This window comes from Danaus plexippus, chromosome 17, assembly GCF_018135715.1.
Source record: "Danaus plexippus chromosome 17, MEX_DaPlex, whole genome shotgun sequence".
Classification (NCBI taxonomy): Eukaryota; Metazoa; Arthropoda; class Insecta; order Lepidoptera; family Nymphalidae; genus Danaus; species Danaus plexippus.
The window spans coordinates 158,498-174,815 of NC_083548.1; the positions used below are offsets into that span (position 1 = coordinate 158,498).

General features: G+C 35.2%; 1 protein-coding gene across 1 annotated transcript; it reads right to left on the reverse strand.

The window, feature by feature from the left end:
• Nucleotides 1-2,270: 2,270 nt before the first annotated feature.
• Nucleotides 2,271-3,093, reverse strand: LOC116771374 (uncharacterized). Its single transcript, XM_032663219.2, has one exon. The coding sequence runs from the start codon at nt 3,064-3,066 to the stop codon at nt 2,338-2,340; it is 729 nt and encodes a 242-aa protein (XP_032519110.1). The 5' UTR covers nt 3,067-3,093; the 3' UTR covers nt 2,271-2,337.
• Nucleotides 3,094-16,318: the final 13,225 nt, after the last annotated feature.

Sequence of the window (16,318 nt, forward strand, 5' to 3'; positions counted from 1 at the left end):
GCGGTCTTTTGGGCTGGGGCACGCGGCCGCAACGTGCCCCATTCCCAAGCACTTGAAGCAGTGCTTGGGTCGTGCCTCCATGTATGAGAGCCGCACCTGGCTCCACCCCACCGATATATTACCCAACTGCAGCAGCTTTTTGGCCGCCGCAGCCGGTACCTCCAGCAGAGCAGAGCCTGTGCCGCGAGGCCCAGGTCGCACGTTGCGCACCCTGACCTGGGCCTCGGTGCAGCCCCCCTCCTGCGCGACCGCGGCCACTAGCCGGTCCGCGGTCGTCGCGTCGTTGAGGCCCGTGACTCTCAGGTCAGCGTACTTCACGGGCCTCGTAACCTCCACCTCCTGAGCCAGTGCGGACTTCAGCTTCGCGGCCAAAGCGTCTGCCTTTTCCGCACTGGTGGAGCCGGGCACCTCAATGATACGGGCCCCCGTTGCCGTAGCACGGATCTTCAGGGGCCCTAAACCCAGCTCCTTTCGGTCCACCTCTTTTTCAGCCTTGAGGAGGACCGATAAATATGATGCCCCTCGGGCCGCTGCCTCAGGCCGTAACTTGATCATTACGGCCTGGGAGCGCGGGAGCATCACCTTCTTGGGGCCCTCTCTTCGGCCCGCCTTCTTTTGCTGCGACGCCGGTTTCTTGGGTACCGGCGCCACCTCCTTTTTCTTGGGGGCCTTGCGGCGGACCACCTCCGTCCACTCCACCGCATTGGCTCCATTCCCCACTTTACCGGGTCCCTTTTCCCCGGTCCCTCTGCCTGACGTGGATGGACCGAACGCGGTCCAAGCCACCTCCTTCCCTCCCTTCGACCTCTTGCCTTTCCCTTTGGAAGGCGCAGGGAGGGAAGGGAACTCCTCGTCAGAAGTTACCACCGGAGCCGGTAAAGAGGCCGATGACTTAGCCCCCCTCTGCAGGGCCGCCTGGCGAATCGCCCTCCTAGCCGCTACGGCGACGGCCGAATGGTCACCGGCCAGGGGGGGACGGGTGACCTCTTCCCGCATGAGACGGGACTCCAGTGCGGAAAGCCGCCCATCGACCAGGTTGCCAACCAACCTGGCGATGTTGGCCTCCAGCACCTGGAGCTGGTCTTGACAGACCGGCCCGTCTGAAGCCGCCTTGGCCGCCGCCGTCCTTTCCTTCCTCATCTCCTCGAACTGGAGGCGATGGGCGCGCACCTCCTCCTTGAGGCCCGCGTTCTCTCTTTGGAGCCGACCTATATCGGCTCTGAGACGGTGGGTCTCCTCTGCCTCGGTGCGTGAGACAAGGGTGTCAAGTGCCTCCCTCAAAAAGGTCGAAGCCCTCATTATTTTGGAAGAGTACCCCCCTTTTAAGTTGGTACTCTTCCCGACGAGATCCCTAATGAGGTTGAGGCTTTTTTCGGCCTCGGCCATGATAGCCTCCGCCCCCATCGCCCCCAACTCCACAGGGACCTCCTTCCCCTTCCCCTTCGCCTTTCCTGCCCCGTCCCTCACCTTTCCAAGGCTCTTTTCTAGGTAGGAGTCGAAGGCAGCCTCCGACTCCTCCTCCTCCCTCTGCCGCAAGAATTTACGGGCTCTAGTCAAGTTTCTGCCTCGACCTCGTCTTCCCGTCAAGTCTAGCCCTCGAATCATCACGCCCCCGGTCTCGGTATCGGAGCCAGACACCTCCGAAAAGAGGCGCTTGGCTCCCAACTCCGACTCAGGACGAGACGACATCGAGTCGTCCACACCAAAACAATCATCAGTTAGAATGCCCGACTTTCCCCCCCGGGCAAACCCCCCACCATCATCCTCCTTATCATTCATCCTAGCACACACACCTCAGACAATCAAAACACACCTCAAAACAACCTAAAACACAGCGAAATAGCAAGCGAAAGCGATGTATATCAGACGTCCGTACCCTGCCTTCTGACTCTAACCTAACCTAATGTTGTGGATTAGGTAAGAAGTATATAAAATAACATATCGACACATATGTAAGTAATATGTAAAATGTACATATTGATGTAGATGGAACTTTGTGTTATTATTAATATAAGATTTATCACAAATTGTGCAATCACTAATGATATTGGATGACATAAAGTAAGTGACACGGAAGTTTTAATGAGTAATTGGTTCGATAAAAATTAAATAAAAAAAAACCATTGCAATAGTATTGTAAAATGTACTGATAATATTGATATAAAGATCTCATACAAATATTTCCGTAATCTTCAGATAAATTAAACAATTCCTTATTCAACTATCATTAATTCATCAAATAATAAAAATAAATAAACAAAAGATAATAATAAATTTAAAAGATATTTAATCACTTACAAACTTTGTATTATAAATCACAAAACGTTAAGTATAATTTCAATAACGTTGCATTGGTAAAAGTTCCACATCATCATTTAAACCAACAGCGTAAGTTGTAGCCTCTACTGTATTCTCCTGATGAGGAATCTCGTTTGTTATCAAGTCATTCCTGTTGCTATCAGGTTTTATTTCGTCAATATCTTCATTAAGATCCTTATTTTCTCCTGCGTTTTCCATCTCCTCGCGACTGTGTTCTGGAGCAACAGTTTGTGTTGGTACGTCTGTGACATCCTTTGCAGTTATGTCAGTGACGTTCTTTGAAATCGGGAATATGACCCTCAGCACGCCATTCTCATACGTCCAGCTTCCGTTTTCACCAACATCGTCTGGTAATGATCTCACAATTAAATAGTTCCTTTCTGGCACATCGCCTTCTTTGTGTACAGCTTGGACAACAAGCAATCCCTTCTTCGCCTTTACGACTACTTCTTTCTCATCGAAACCTGGTAGGTTTAACGTTATCTTGTATTCTTTATCGTTGACCTCAACAGTGGGATACTGGTGAGGGAAGTGCTTACTGAGATCAGCCAGCATTGAATCCAGTCTCAACATTTCTCTGCTTATCTCATTCCAGAATCTTCTCGTATCGAACATTTGATTTTCGAAGAAGCTATCAAGGTAATCGTCATCTTCTTCATAGTGAGAGTTTCCACGATAGTGTCGGTGGTTATGCCATGGAGCGGCGCTGGCACACGCTAACAGGCCGAGGAGAATCACCGCGATCATTGTCTTCGTTTGTTATTAACTGACGCCGTTACGGACAGAAACTACTTATATAGACTTAATGGGTGCAAAGTTTATCATCTTATCGGTATATTCTAGAGTGAGCAAATAATTATGTGAGGGTCAATAAGGTCTACAATTTCTTCGAACACTTGATGTCTTCTAGTTAATAAAACACAAATATATTATAATAAAATATTTTATATTGCTATTATTTACCTCTTGTTTATTTAAAAATCAATTTAATATCTTTGCATTTATTATAGAGCATAGCGATTAATGCATTCGTTTATAGTTGAATAAACTAGTTCAGTAAATAAAAAGTTATAATTCCACGTTATAGCACTGAATTAGAAAAAAATTTACACATTTTCTATAAAACATAAACTTTTTGTATATAATTATAGCATATTATTTCGAATCACAATAAACATATTAAATTGTTTATTATTTGTTGTTAGATTTCATCTATATATAACGATTACAAGATTGTTAATGATATTCTTACATTTTATCATCTCTAAATATACTTTAGCATAATCAAACTGAGAAATGGCGATAAGCAAGCGACAAATAAGCAAATGTGACTCAAATTTTATATTATATTTATGTGTTTGTGAAAGGATTACTAAGAATTTAAATGTTAATAATAATTACATTTGTAATACAGCGAGACGAAATGAATAAGGAAACTGTCTGATACTTTAAATTTCAATTTAGTTTCATTGTTTATTTGGGTAAAACTGTACAAGCGGATTTTAAGTTTTTGATTTTCAGGTTTACTGCCTACCGATAGAGCAGATGACATGAATGTATGTCTATTTTTTATCGTTGTAATGTGAGGTTATATGGTAAGTGATGTTTAAACATGGAATGTCTCAGGTCTTTTTATAAACTTGCTGATTAAAAAAAGAGAAAATAGATGTCATGCGTAGCAAACAAAAGGGAGGATGATGAAAAATTTAATAAACTGGCATTGTCGTCAAAAGTTTAGACTTTTGAGGATATGGTATACGACTGTTAGGCTTAAGGAATAGACTGTAAGTAATTAGTTGGTAAGACTATGTTTAACGAATACTCTGGACGAATTTCAATACGTAAAACTGGAGCAATAAAAAAAAATAAGAAACGAAGCCGAGGTGATAATAGAAATTTAAATTGCAATTTCATATTTATGAACAGTGGGAATTTTATAAACTTTTTCCATATCTGTTTTCATAGCGCGAATTTATCCGGCGGTCGGTTAAGCAACTCACACACTAAAGTTTCAAACGCTTGAATGAAATGTTGCTCTATTACAGCGGAGAAACTTTTTTTATTTGGAACACGTCAAAGTTTACTTTAATACCAGCCCATGATCGCCGGAAAATTAAGTATATATTCCATTATTATACACTTTGTAACTGTAAAGAAACACCAATTTAAATAGCAATTGGGCAACTCAAGTAACGGAAGCGATGAAATAAAAAAGACCCGAAAATATTTTAACACTGCAGGTATATATATATTTAAATATTTACGTAATAGCAATGCACGTAGAAATACCTGTATTTTTGTGTGTATCAAATAAAAAAAAATGATTATAAAGTGTCTACTGAAGTATAAAGTCAGCGAGGACAGGTTGCACCTCGTTGACTGTGACTGGTTCCGACACAATTGAGTGGTATTGATCATAGACGAGGTGTGATCAAGTGAGCTCTTAAAATAAAATGCAACAAAATAAATTTTTATTTGTTTTTATATATTTCTCTATCGTCATTTTCATGGATGATTAACAATACTTTTTTTAGTTTGCAATAGAATCTGTTCTAAAACATAAATAGTATTAGTCCGATGGTAAATACGCGGCTGTAACCCAGCGTATACAAAACAATAGTCGCATTTAAATTCAAACTATTTGTATCTATTACTTCAACATATCTCAAAGACCCGTTACATCATAACATACGACCGTATCCATTTAGATCCCAATGCGTTTCGTACTGTCTAAAGTTAAGGTCTGTTATTGTGCGGCAAACATTTAAACGGTACAAATTTGACTAAATGTTATTGTAATAGAAGCTCGTTTTAATTAAAACGATTGTTGGTTTTAATGACTCGTTCACGGGAACGATATCGTGTAAAGCGGTTGGTATTCGACTGAATATTATGTGATAATCGGATATAAACTGATTCCAAATGTACTTTAATTATATGTTACTATGAATGTAAGCCGATCGTTCATTACTTACAACAATGTTCGGCTTTTATATGTTCGTAATTGTACATGATTATTTAGTAAATAGCCGATATCATAGTTGCCTAATTTTGGTGGCCATGATATTATAACTGCGTTATCAACATTAATATCAATCATTGAATGCTGAAAAGCCCAAACTAAAACACTAAAAACTGGGAATATATTTATTTTTCTATACCTAAAAGTCACTTTTTGGTTTCCAAAGTCTATGTTTTTTATTATGAGTCATGGTTTTATGATCTAACGGAATTCTGAAAGCCTTTCTGTTGTTCCAGTAAGTACGTGCGTAAATACATGATAGTATCTAGATGTAATCGGTATTTCTCATGTCAATGAGTAGGAAGACAGCTCACAGTGTCTTGGACTGTTCGTTTTGGCGTCAGACTCGATCATCGGGAAGTTTGACAATAATATTTTTTACATTGTGATGAACTTTTTATACATGAACTTTTTAAATAAAGTTATTGTAAGATTGAAAGCAAACATACGGATGTATATTTTAAATTATCACTATTTTTCTAATTTATTTTCTGTTCAGGTGCAAAAAGGATTTATATAATAGGGCGCTAGGTTTCACCATTTGCTTCAAACCCTCTGAATATTTAAAAGGCCATGTTTTCGCTATTACGAATCGGATCCCGGGTCCCCACCGCTAAATACTTGAAAGTCTAATTGAATAAACGTGTCGCGAATCCGGGATAATCGAACGGCACCGATGAAGCGAACTTAGCTCAAGTAATCCGTGGACTTTTAAATTTATTCAGGTTTTTTAACGATTCAATGCCAATTTGGGGTGGCGTCTTTTAGGTAAGCTTTTAAATAGTTTGTTTGAATTTTAAGTTACAAAGATATAGATGAAAGTTTAATTTTGTTTATAAGTTATTACATTTTATTTTATTTCTGGTCTCAAATGAGATCACTCCAAATTATCATATCCGGTTATCGTCTATGTTTATAAATTTACTATACTTTTAAGGTATCCGGAAATAAGTTAAAACTAATTATTATCGTATCAATTAATTATTAATGATATGATACCAATTTTATGACTTGCTGCTTTTCGCCTGTTATATAAACACTAGTGACGTACACTTTGTTTTTATATTTAATACTAAAATCAAATCAGAGTTTTTAAAACATTACAGACTAATATAAGATCATAAACATATGTTGAATATAACCAAAATGTTCTTTGTTTGGCTTGAGAGTTTAAAATAATCAAATAAGTTTTTAAATTCCCTGAAACAGAAAACAATTTGTACAAAGCGTTATTAAGGATATTATATCGATGTTATCGATATTATTTCATCAAACTTAATGTCCGCTCACTGCTGGATAGCTTTATTTATGTGGAGGTGTTAATTAATAAATGAATCGTATGTTTAAAAAGGAAACCGACGTGAAGTACAAATAATTTAATTTAATCTTAAAAGCAATTAAAGGCATTGAAGACGACATTGCCGTTACGACAAAGGAAAGCCAAAGAGACTTAAATGTACGGGGAAATTACTAAGACGTTTTAGAAATTGCTCAGACTAATTATAGAATTATATGGATTTGGATTTAGTTGAGTGTTTTAATATTGTGACAAACAGAGTTACGAGCCTGAGTGTAGTTGTATTTCAATAAGTATTTGATGGGTAAATAAAGTGTAGATGACACTAGTTATTTTACATTGTTTATCTTTTATAAGCTAATTAAGAAAACACGGCAAAGAAGAATCTGTGTAATTGTAACATACCCACAAAGAGAGAAAAATTCAAATCAACAATATTTTTGTCGGATATTAATGTTATATTCTTTACATGAAAAATTAAATAACAATCCAAAAACTCCCAATTAAAAAATCTCCTTCAGGGTTGATAGTATATCCTTTGGATTCCTCGTTTTATGTATTTGTAACTTTAAAATAAAATTATAACAGGACGGGAGTGAGAAACCTCTATGTAGATTTGTGTGTTTGGATGAAATCTGGAACTTAATTTTGAAGTAGACATCTTCAACTGATTCAGCAATAAGGTATATAGTTTAGTGACGTCATTATTAATATTTTAATGCAAATTTTGTATTACAGAAAAGCATTCCCTTAGAATAAGTCAAGTAATTATATTATGTTACAGGGTAATACTGTCGACCAAGTAGACTTTTACTTAGGCTCAAACTTTATACCTGCTGGTCAAGCACATGTGGCCTTTAGTAGAGTGAAATCATTTGAAGGTCTTCTTATTGTTGAACTAGAATGCTCTAAATTAACTGACGAACAACTTCACAACAATAACCCGTTGAATGAGATGAATAGACTAAAAGGCGTCGTGCAGCCATAACAGGCACATCAAAAATAAATTATAAAGTAAGAAAAAACCTTTGATAAACCAACAACTTTATATTTGAATGATTTAAAACGAAAAAACTACTCTAAAATTTTGTCTATCTACTTTAGGAGTTTACTTGTAAAGTCATGTTTATATTATATAGAACTTGTAGTGACATTAAGTGATAAAAAACGATTGAAATAAATAACTATCAATATTTTCAAACTAAGCTAATAATAAACATATAATAAATTTTTTTTAGGTGGTAGAGCCTAGCTGTGGTCAAGTTACTACAGCTCGAACTTGGGCTGGCTCGACCGGGAAAGTACCACCCTCTCACAGAAGATCGGCGTGAAGTAGTCTTTAGCGGCTGCGTTTCGTCCGATGAATGAGAGAGACGGTTGCCCTTTTCCCGTTGAAACCTTTTCCTACCATTTCCTTATTACTAGGACTATAGGTACCATGTAGAACTATTTCAAGGCTGTTGTTTAACTCCAATAATATTTAATATATAATAATTTAATCGTTATTATTTTAGTAGATAAACTAATAAGTAACGAGAAAAAATAGGGGTATCTGTTCAAGCATTCGCTGTCGATCTCCAAATACTGATACATAACCCCAAACACTGTCAAGTACTATTGGATGAAGGGGATAAATTCTGTGAATGGACCGATGGACTGAGGACAAAACCAAATAAAGGACACTGTCTTTGTCTTGGTAGGTGAAATACAAGATATATCTCATACGATCCAGGTTTACTTTCAGGCGGTTTTTTCAGGTGCGCTTCTGTGGTTACGGAAAATTCTCCATTTAAATTTCTCGGTCTCAAAATAAACAATATAGTTGGGCTTCATCCTTGAAAAGGATAGTATACGTTACGTAGCATTTTAAACGATATTAACAAGGTACACAACCAACCTATCAGTAACGTCAAAAAAACTTGGATTTAATAACACTTTTAAATTGGTTTTTCCTCGTCTATGATTTGAATAAAACCCTTTCGTCAAATTTAGATGCAAGCGTTATAAAGGTGTTGAAGTTGTGACTCGGGTTTGCACTATCGGCTGATTCGCCAGCATTATTCAAGGATAGCAATATTTTTGGGATGAATCTAAAAGGGCCATCGGACATCTATAAACACCTATGACTTTCCAAGAGACATATCCTGGAGAAATCCCATAATGAGGTCGTTACATCACTATCAAAACTAACCTAACTTGACGAATAAAGGTACCGAAAAAACTTGCTATATCTGTGGGAAAGCAGTTGGAACTGCTAAGTATTTGCTGGTGGAATATAGAATACTCCTGGATAGCGGTCAATACTCGTATCGAAGCGAAAAGGTTCTGGAAATCATACTTGAAGCGGTTAGTTTTTCGGTAGGCAGAACGCAAAACGAAGTAACAACTAACCAACGATCAATAAATTTGGTGAGAGAAAGTACTAGGGCTATAAAATCAAACGCCAAGCTTTCATCATCATCATCAGCCTACGTTAAGCCTTACTTCATACTTATAAGGGCTCCGAATTAGACTATAATGATGGATGTATGGAAAACAATCTAAAAAAACCTGGAGATGCTTTATAAATAATAATTCAGGTAGTACCAAAGAAGGTAGTATTGAAGATATAATATGAAATTCATTTCATGTATGAGATCATATGTGTCTCAAGATAAAAAATACCGTTTTTTGTGTTAAGTTGAGGAAATTCTGTTCGCCTCTAAAACTATAAATAGACAAACTTAAAACTTAATGTAATAGGTAATGAATCTCTGAATCGTGCTCCGGTTTATATGTATATTGTACAGCCCTCCTCCCCTCTACCCTCCACCCGTCTCCTTCAGCCCCCAGGATTCTTGCCTCCCGGAGCTCGGACCCCACTGCCTGCGGCTTTCAAACTTAAACAGCAAAGATGTCTATTGTTTTGACGATGGTCCCAACAACGTACAAATTATTTTAAATCCTTGCTTCTTGCTACTTTTGCTACGAAAATATTATTTGTTTCTATAGAATAATTTATCTTTGAGATCATTTTCTGGGAACACAATTTATCGAGAATATTTTTTAAGCCGTATTATATGTACACAACCCTTTTTTTACTAATGTTATATAAGATCTTTATTTATCTATACGTAAAGTTTTTATTTAAAACTAAACTGATTTTATTACACTAAAAAAATGTAAGATTTCTTGGTAATGGCGATCACCTCGTCATATAATTCCCGATAGATTATTTATTTCTATGGCAGGTGCCACGAGCTCGTGCTCGCGGCGCTAAATACACAGTCTGTTTGAGGCAATATTAATTAACGTTTTCATTCCTCGAATATAGAATTTATCAAAGAAATAGAAATATAAAAGAGAAATTATTTTTAAAAGCTTTTTAAATCTACAGTTGAGATTACGTGAGTTACTTAGAAGTAAAGTAATTTATACATTTACGTTAGTGTTCTCCACTGTTGTAAATGAAATGATTAGGATATTGCAAAACAAGATATAAATAATTGTGTTTGAAGGGAAGACTAAAGTTTTAAAAAAGGTGTCACAAAATTCCCAATTCATAAGATTACTCAGCATTTCTAACGTTCTATACGTTACGACGCTTTCTTGCTTCTATTGTAATGAATAATGTCGTCTCAATCTAACATATAAATATATTTTATACTAATAATGATGGATCCCTTACAAATTCATCTTTTAACTTCCCCCATTTCACATTAGTTCTAACAAAGCAATCTAAGACGCCGCATTAAATCATAGCGTATTTAATTTTCTCACAGCATGCGTCCTTTAACGAGCGTCGTAATATATTCCCCTATAATGTTTAGAAATTAAATAACACCCCTCGACAAGCAAACAATGAAAACTCCTATTACATCATGCCTCGATTGTCTTTGATCTTAAAGTTATTAGACACAACAGAATGTGACAGAGACCGGTGAACGAACAGCATTTGAAAACATTTCGTTATTTTTTATTAATAAGCTCGCGTCACTGAAGGAGTTAGCCTCCGTCACGTTCCCAAACCTTGTAGTTTTTCTTTATAACAAGCAGTAAACTACTTAATTTTAGATTTTACTTATGTCCAAAGCGATAAATAAAGCCATATTGTGAGAATTTATTCTGAGAGCTAAATTTTAACCTAGTTATTACCTTACCTTAGACATTTATTATTGACGTTCTAGATTTAATTCAAATTTTATTTCAATTTTTCCTTCTATTCGTTCTATATGTATTATTTAACATACTTTGTAAATTACCCTTCCGTTTAAAAATTGGGGTAATCGATGCGTAAAAAAATATTCAACCGGTTCGCGTAGATAGCTGCTTGATAACAATCTCCCCTCCACTAAGGAAATCGTTTGTATGTGATAAGCGCGGGGTAAGTTTTTTGTTTTGTTCTTTGTTCACATTCTTATCAAAAGAACTAAAACCCAGAGATTGAAACTGACTACACATCACTTTTTGTTCTATAGAATTATTTGTATGTTGTATACAATTTAGTTCACATAGTGTTGAAGTATTTTTTTTTTTCTGGATTAACTTAAAATACACTATTGGTAAAAAAGGTAGCGGAACTTGATCTATACACAAAAATATAGATATTTTAAAGAAAACTTTAACAACAAACATGTAATCAAGTGTCTTCATCCAAGAATTAAACATTTCTTTTGAAGTCGAAACAAGATCTGTTAATAATTAAGTAAGTTTGTTAGTACGTCACGGTCGCAGCCTGTTGGCGGATCACCAATTACCGAACGCTTTGATCTTTTGTAATTGGTTGCTTTATAAAGTCATCAAAAAATAATAATTTTGAAAGTCAGGCGTAATAAACGTCAAGTAAAACTCAAAAATATACTAAATAGAATAAAACGCTCCCGAAGCTGAACGGCGACTGTTCGGACGTTTTTGTAAAACTGTTATACGTAATTAATTATTGATCTTATGATTCTGAGATACCGGTTCCTACCGGTACGAGTATGTACCTACTCATATAAACATTAGAATGAAAAACATTATTTCATATTATTTGATGTATTTATTCGCATGTTTTGATCGTATTAAAGGATTTAGGCTGCAACCACATAATAGAAGAGATCACCGTCCTAGAATAATGACTAAGTCACTACCGTAGACTTAAAATAAGTATTTATACGTGAGGTTTAAAAATGTACTGAACTACTGTTCATCAAGTGAATCAACTATTTCGTGTTGTAGAATCAACAGTGATGTGTAAAGCTGTCTCGATTATAATACTAATAATATACACGTTCAAGAACAAACACAATGTCACATCTATAATTCTATTAAACCTCGACGAATATTTTAATATGATCAAAAAAATTACGTTCAACAAATATTGTACTTTACTTTCTACTTTGTTCTTTAACATGGGGGTTTGTAAATTATTTATTATTTTCCTTAAGCATCACCTGAGTCGACGCGATCCTGATGATTAATATCATTTCTTGCAGGCCAAAATTGTTAGTTAAAATGACGTAATATAATTTACACCACATTTATACTTGAAGAAAAAAAACTTAAATTTCTCTCCAGGAATAAAACAAACAGCATTGCGAGGAGTAAGTGATGATGTGTTATAATATAGACTCAGAACTCAAGCCAAATCCCATACACATATACAAAAACAGCGACACACACATACCCGAAGCCTTTTCGTTACAGACATTTGTTAACACAGTACAGATATTGTCCAATATACAGCTAGCTCTTCACGCGCGATGTCAGTTTGACCCCGGAATATAGAAACTAACACTCGCGACCTAGTTCTGGGTTCACTGAACTCTCCACTTCGTATTCGCGCTTTTGAAAAATTAAAAATATTTTTTTCGAGTTCAATAAATTGCGGAATCAGTAACTTTTGTAGAAATAGATTTCATGAAAAGCGCAGGCGGGAGTTCAGCGTTACGATCAAATTAGAGAAATTGAACTGAAACGACGGCACCATTTATTGGGATTTATAAATTGAAACCAGCGTTCAATTATTCTTGGTTTTAGATGCATTTCAAAATAACTACGGGTTTTCATTCATTAATAATGAGTAAGATTTTAATAAAAGTCGTAAAGCTATGTTTGTGTTTGTTAAATTTTAAGTGTTAATTTTGCTAATTAAAATCGTCAGATTACTTCCTTCTGATCTCACTTTTGGCAACTTACTTGAAATGTGACAAATACATCGAAATGAATGAAATTTAATCATAAAGTTGATATCTCTAAGAATTTGATGATTGTATGAATGTATAAATCTTCAAAAGTCTTATCTGATATAAATATTCCATGCGTTATATTTATCTTCCAACTATTTAAATTACAAAAATGTTTACTTTGACTCGTAAATTCCTCGCATAGTTCATTTCGTCTTCAAAATTATTAATAAAAGACAGTAAAATTACAATAAAACGTCGTTTTCATGGAGCAATCAAATTGCAATCAGATACAGCGTGCTCAGGAGAGTCTTCGATCATTGGCTCAGAAAAGTCGCGCCGCTGCGGAATTAATGAAGCGGATATAAAAAACAACAAACGTGAGAATCACTAGTTCCAGCACTTTTAATACTATGAGTGAACGTACTAAGCTGCTTTACTCTCTGTAATGTTGAATGTGAATTATTATTAAATATATATCCTTAAAAAAGTGATTTCAAAAACTATAAAGCATAAGATAACTTAATAAAGACTTCATTTGATACACCACTTTCACACCTTATGCGAGCTGAGCTTGTGGAGAATATAATATTGGAATACTATTTGTACGCTACGTACTGGTAGGCTTGAAGTCTTTACCAAGCACTAAATGGCTTAAATCTTAATATTACTTAATTACTGTAATGTTATTCCTGAACTAAAGCTTAATAATAAAAAGTAAAGTATAATGTGACTTATAGTGACGCAACTGAGACTTCAGGACAAAAATATAAATAAAATGTGAGTGAGTAACTTTAGCTATATATTCTGTTTAGGGCTTGGCACCGACCTCAGGCCTGTCAATAGGTTACACAGACAAATAATAATATTTCATGTAATAGATGTGTTTTCATAAGACGTGTATTAAATTAAATACTTATTAAGTTTATGCTTTTTATTTTTGAAGTCAGTTTCATAAAATACTTTTATTTTTCTACGTTTCAGAGTCTGTGATGAATAATTCTCTAAACCACAGTAAGAATTTTAAAGAGTATATCAGGTAGGCAATGGCATCTGGTTGATAATTTATGTAGACATTGGTAATCTTACTAAAAGTGTAACGAGAATGAACTGTAGATTGCAAAAGTGTTGGAAATTCTATGTCACTTTGTTGAGAGACAGTTAAAGATCGTGAATTTTTTTTTGTTAACTATCAAAAATGAGTCAAGACTCGCTAGGAGTGTAATGACTTAGGATCGTAAAGGTCATAGTAATAAACTTATATATATATAAAGAAATTGACATCTCACTTAATGATAATGGTAGAAATATAAAAAATATTATAGAAATAAATTTATAACTGGTCAATAAACTATTCCACTGAACGCCGGTATATGTATAGTTTAAGAATATTACTATAATTTAATAGCAAAATATAACTTCAAACTGATGTTTCTGTATACATTAATATGTGTGTTTGAGTGTGTGTGAAAAACTGCTTGTGTGTGTAATGTTTTTATAAATTAATAACACACTTTAACAATAACATTATCATGCAAACTTAAACTAACAGAAAAATAACTTCTGACCTTTTAATGACTTCTTCATTGATGTTTTTTAATTCCTCTTGCTGTATCATTTATTAAATTAATTACATATTAAATAATATTAATTGTACTTGTAATGTAACGTATATGTACTCCTTTAGAACTTCTAATCACAGAAAATAATAAAATTCAACACACACATGTAAAAGTTTACTCATGATATGATTATAAATAAGAACGAAACATTTTTATATTAGTTATTGAATAAAATAGAGATTTTATTTAAATAATAATAGGCGTAAATCCACATTTCTATTAAAATTAAACTGCTCTAACCGATTCTATGGTCATAATATATTGAATGTCAATTGAATAATTCGAGTATAATTCTAAAATAGTGCGTCGTTCCGAGCAACTGGCAGGTGCGTCGATAATGTTGGGGATACTATTTATTAGGGACGCATTAGTAAAGGTAGATATTAAAATTAAAAATTACAACGAATATTATTAAAATGTTGGACGTTTTGATTCACGATACACGACTTTATAGGAGCTTCCTATATAATAACAAAAAAGATCTTTCAAGAAGTCACCCCTAAGAGTAATCATTTCATTGAGAGTAGTTTCTCTACATTAGTTTTCAGTTGGAATGCTATCGTCAGACATCGTTTATAGCATTAATCCGGCAGTTGGCTGGGTTTTGCTCGGCTAGTTTAGGTAAGCACTGGAAGCTAACATCTTGACTCGTCAGGGCTACCACGGAATCATTCTGAAACAATAACTAAACTTAACTTCAGTTGTTCCAAGAACGACTGAATACAATATGTTTAAACGTTGATGGTTTTATAATGAGTATTACTTTATAACCACTGTGACGTCATAAACGACCAGGTATAATGTAACCGAGTAGATGAAACGCTATCATATACATGTTGGTGTTATAGCAAGTTTAAATAGATCACGAAACACATACTAACTACGTGTCTAGACCCGTATGACAGCCCTAATCTACAATAATGTGTGTGGATCATGGAGGCTGTGTGTTCATGTCCCATTATCCCGGAATTAACACGGATATTGCAGAACACCTCTTTGTCTGCCAATGGTTTGCAGTAACTGTGGTATACCTTAGTCGTTCCTACTTGTCATTGTATATATGATATTGTTTTAATACGATGCGATTGCTTTGAGAACAAATGCATGATGAATACATTTCGATAGATATACACATATGTAAACACACACAACGGTCGAAGAGCTACGCTTTCTCAAGTATTTGTGGTTCTTTATATAATACGTTTGGGTCAATTTTGATCGTTGTCTTCCCGTGTAAAATAATGTTTTGGAATGTGAACAGATTCGAATAGGCCCTTTAACAATTAAGAAGATTGTGGAGCAACAATATATTTATGATATTTTACAAGTGACGTCAAGTACATAGATAAATATCAATTACAGTTCCCGTACTATTTATTGTTAGATTGAAACTTACTAACATTTTTATACATTTTTAATTAGCATTTAAATTAAATATTTGGCGAGCGAAGTCGGAGGTATAAGTGTAGTCTAAAAATATGAATACAAACTTTACCGTGAAATCATTATTATTTAATGAAGCAGACATCATTGTCATACATTTTTAATCTATTTTACAAAGGTAAAATTCTCTATGGGCGTTTAGTATCACAACGATATTCTGTGATATTTTAAGCTTCATGCCTTACTTCACACATGTATGTAAATTTCGGATCTTCTCTACGATTCCCTCGGGTTCCGTAGTTAAGGGTACAAAGGAATTCTGTTTCTATAAATCAATCCGACTGCGCAGTTCACGTCTATTTGTAGCTAAATGTTATTACTCTTTTATGGTGATTTATTTGAGGATCGCTTTCTTTTCATAAATATTGCATATTATATACAATAAAATTTTATAAGGATATCTTATTCAGTTACTATGACAAGTAATTCCGGCTACTTAGGCTGCATGTAATAGAAAGACTCTGATTTA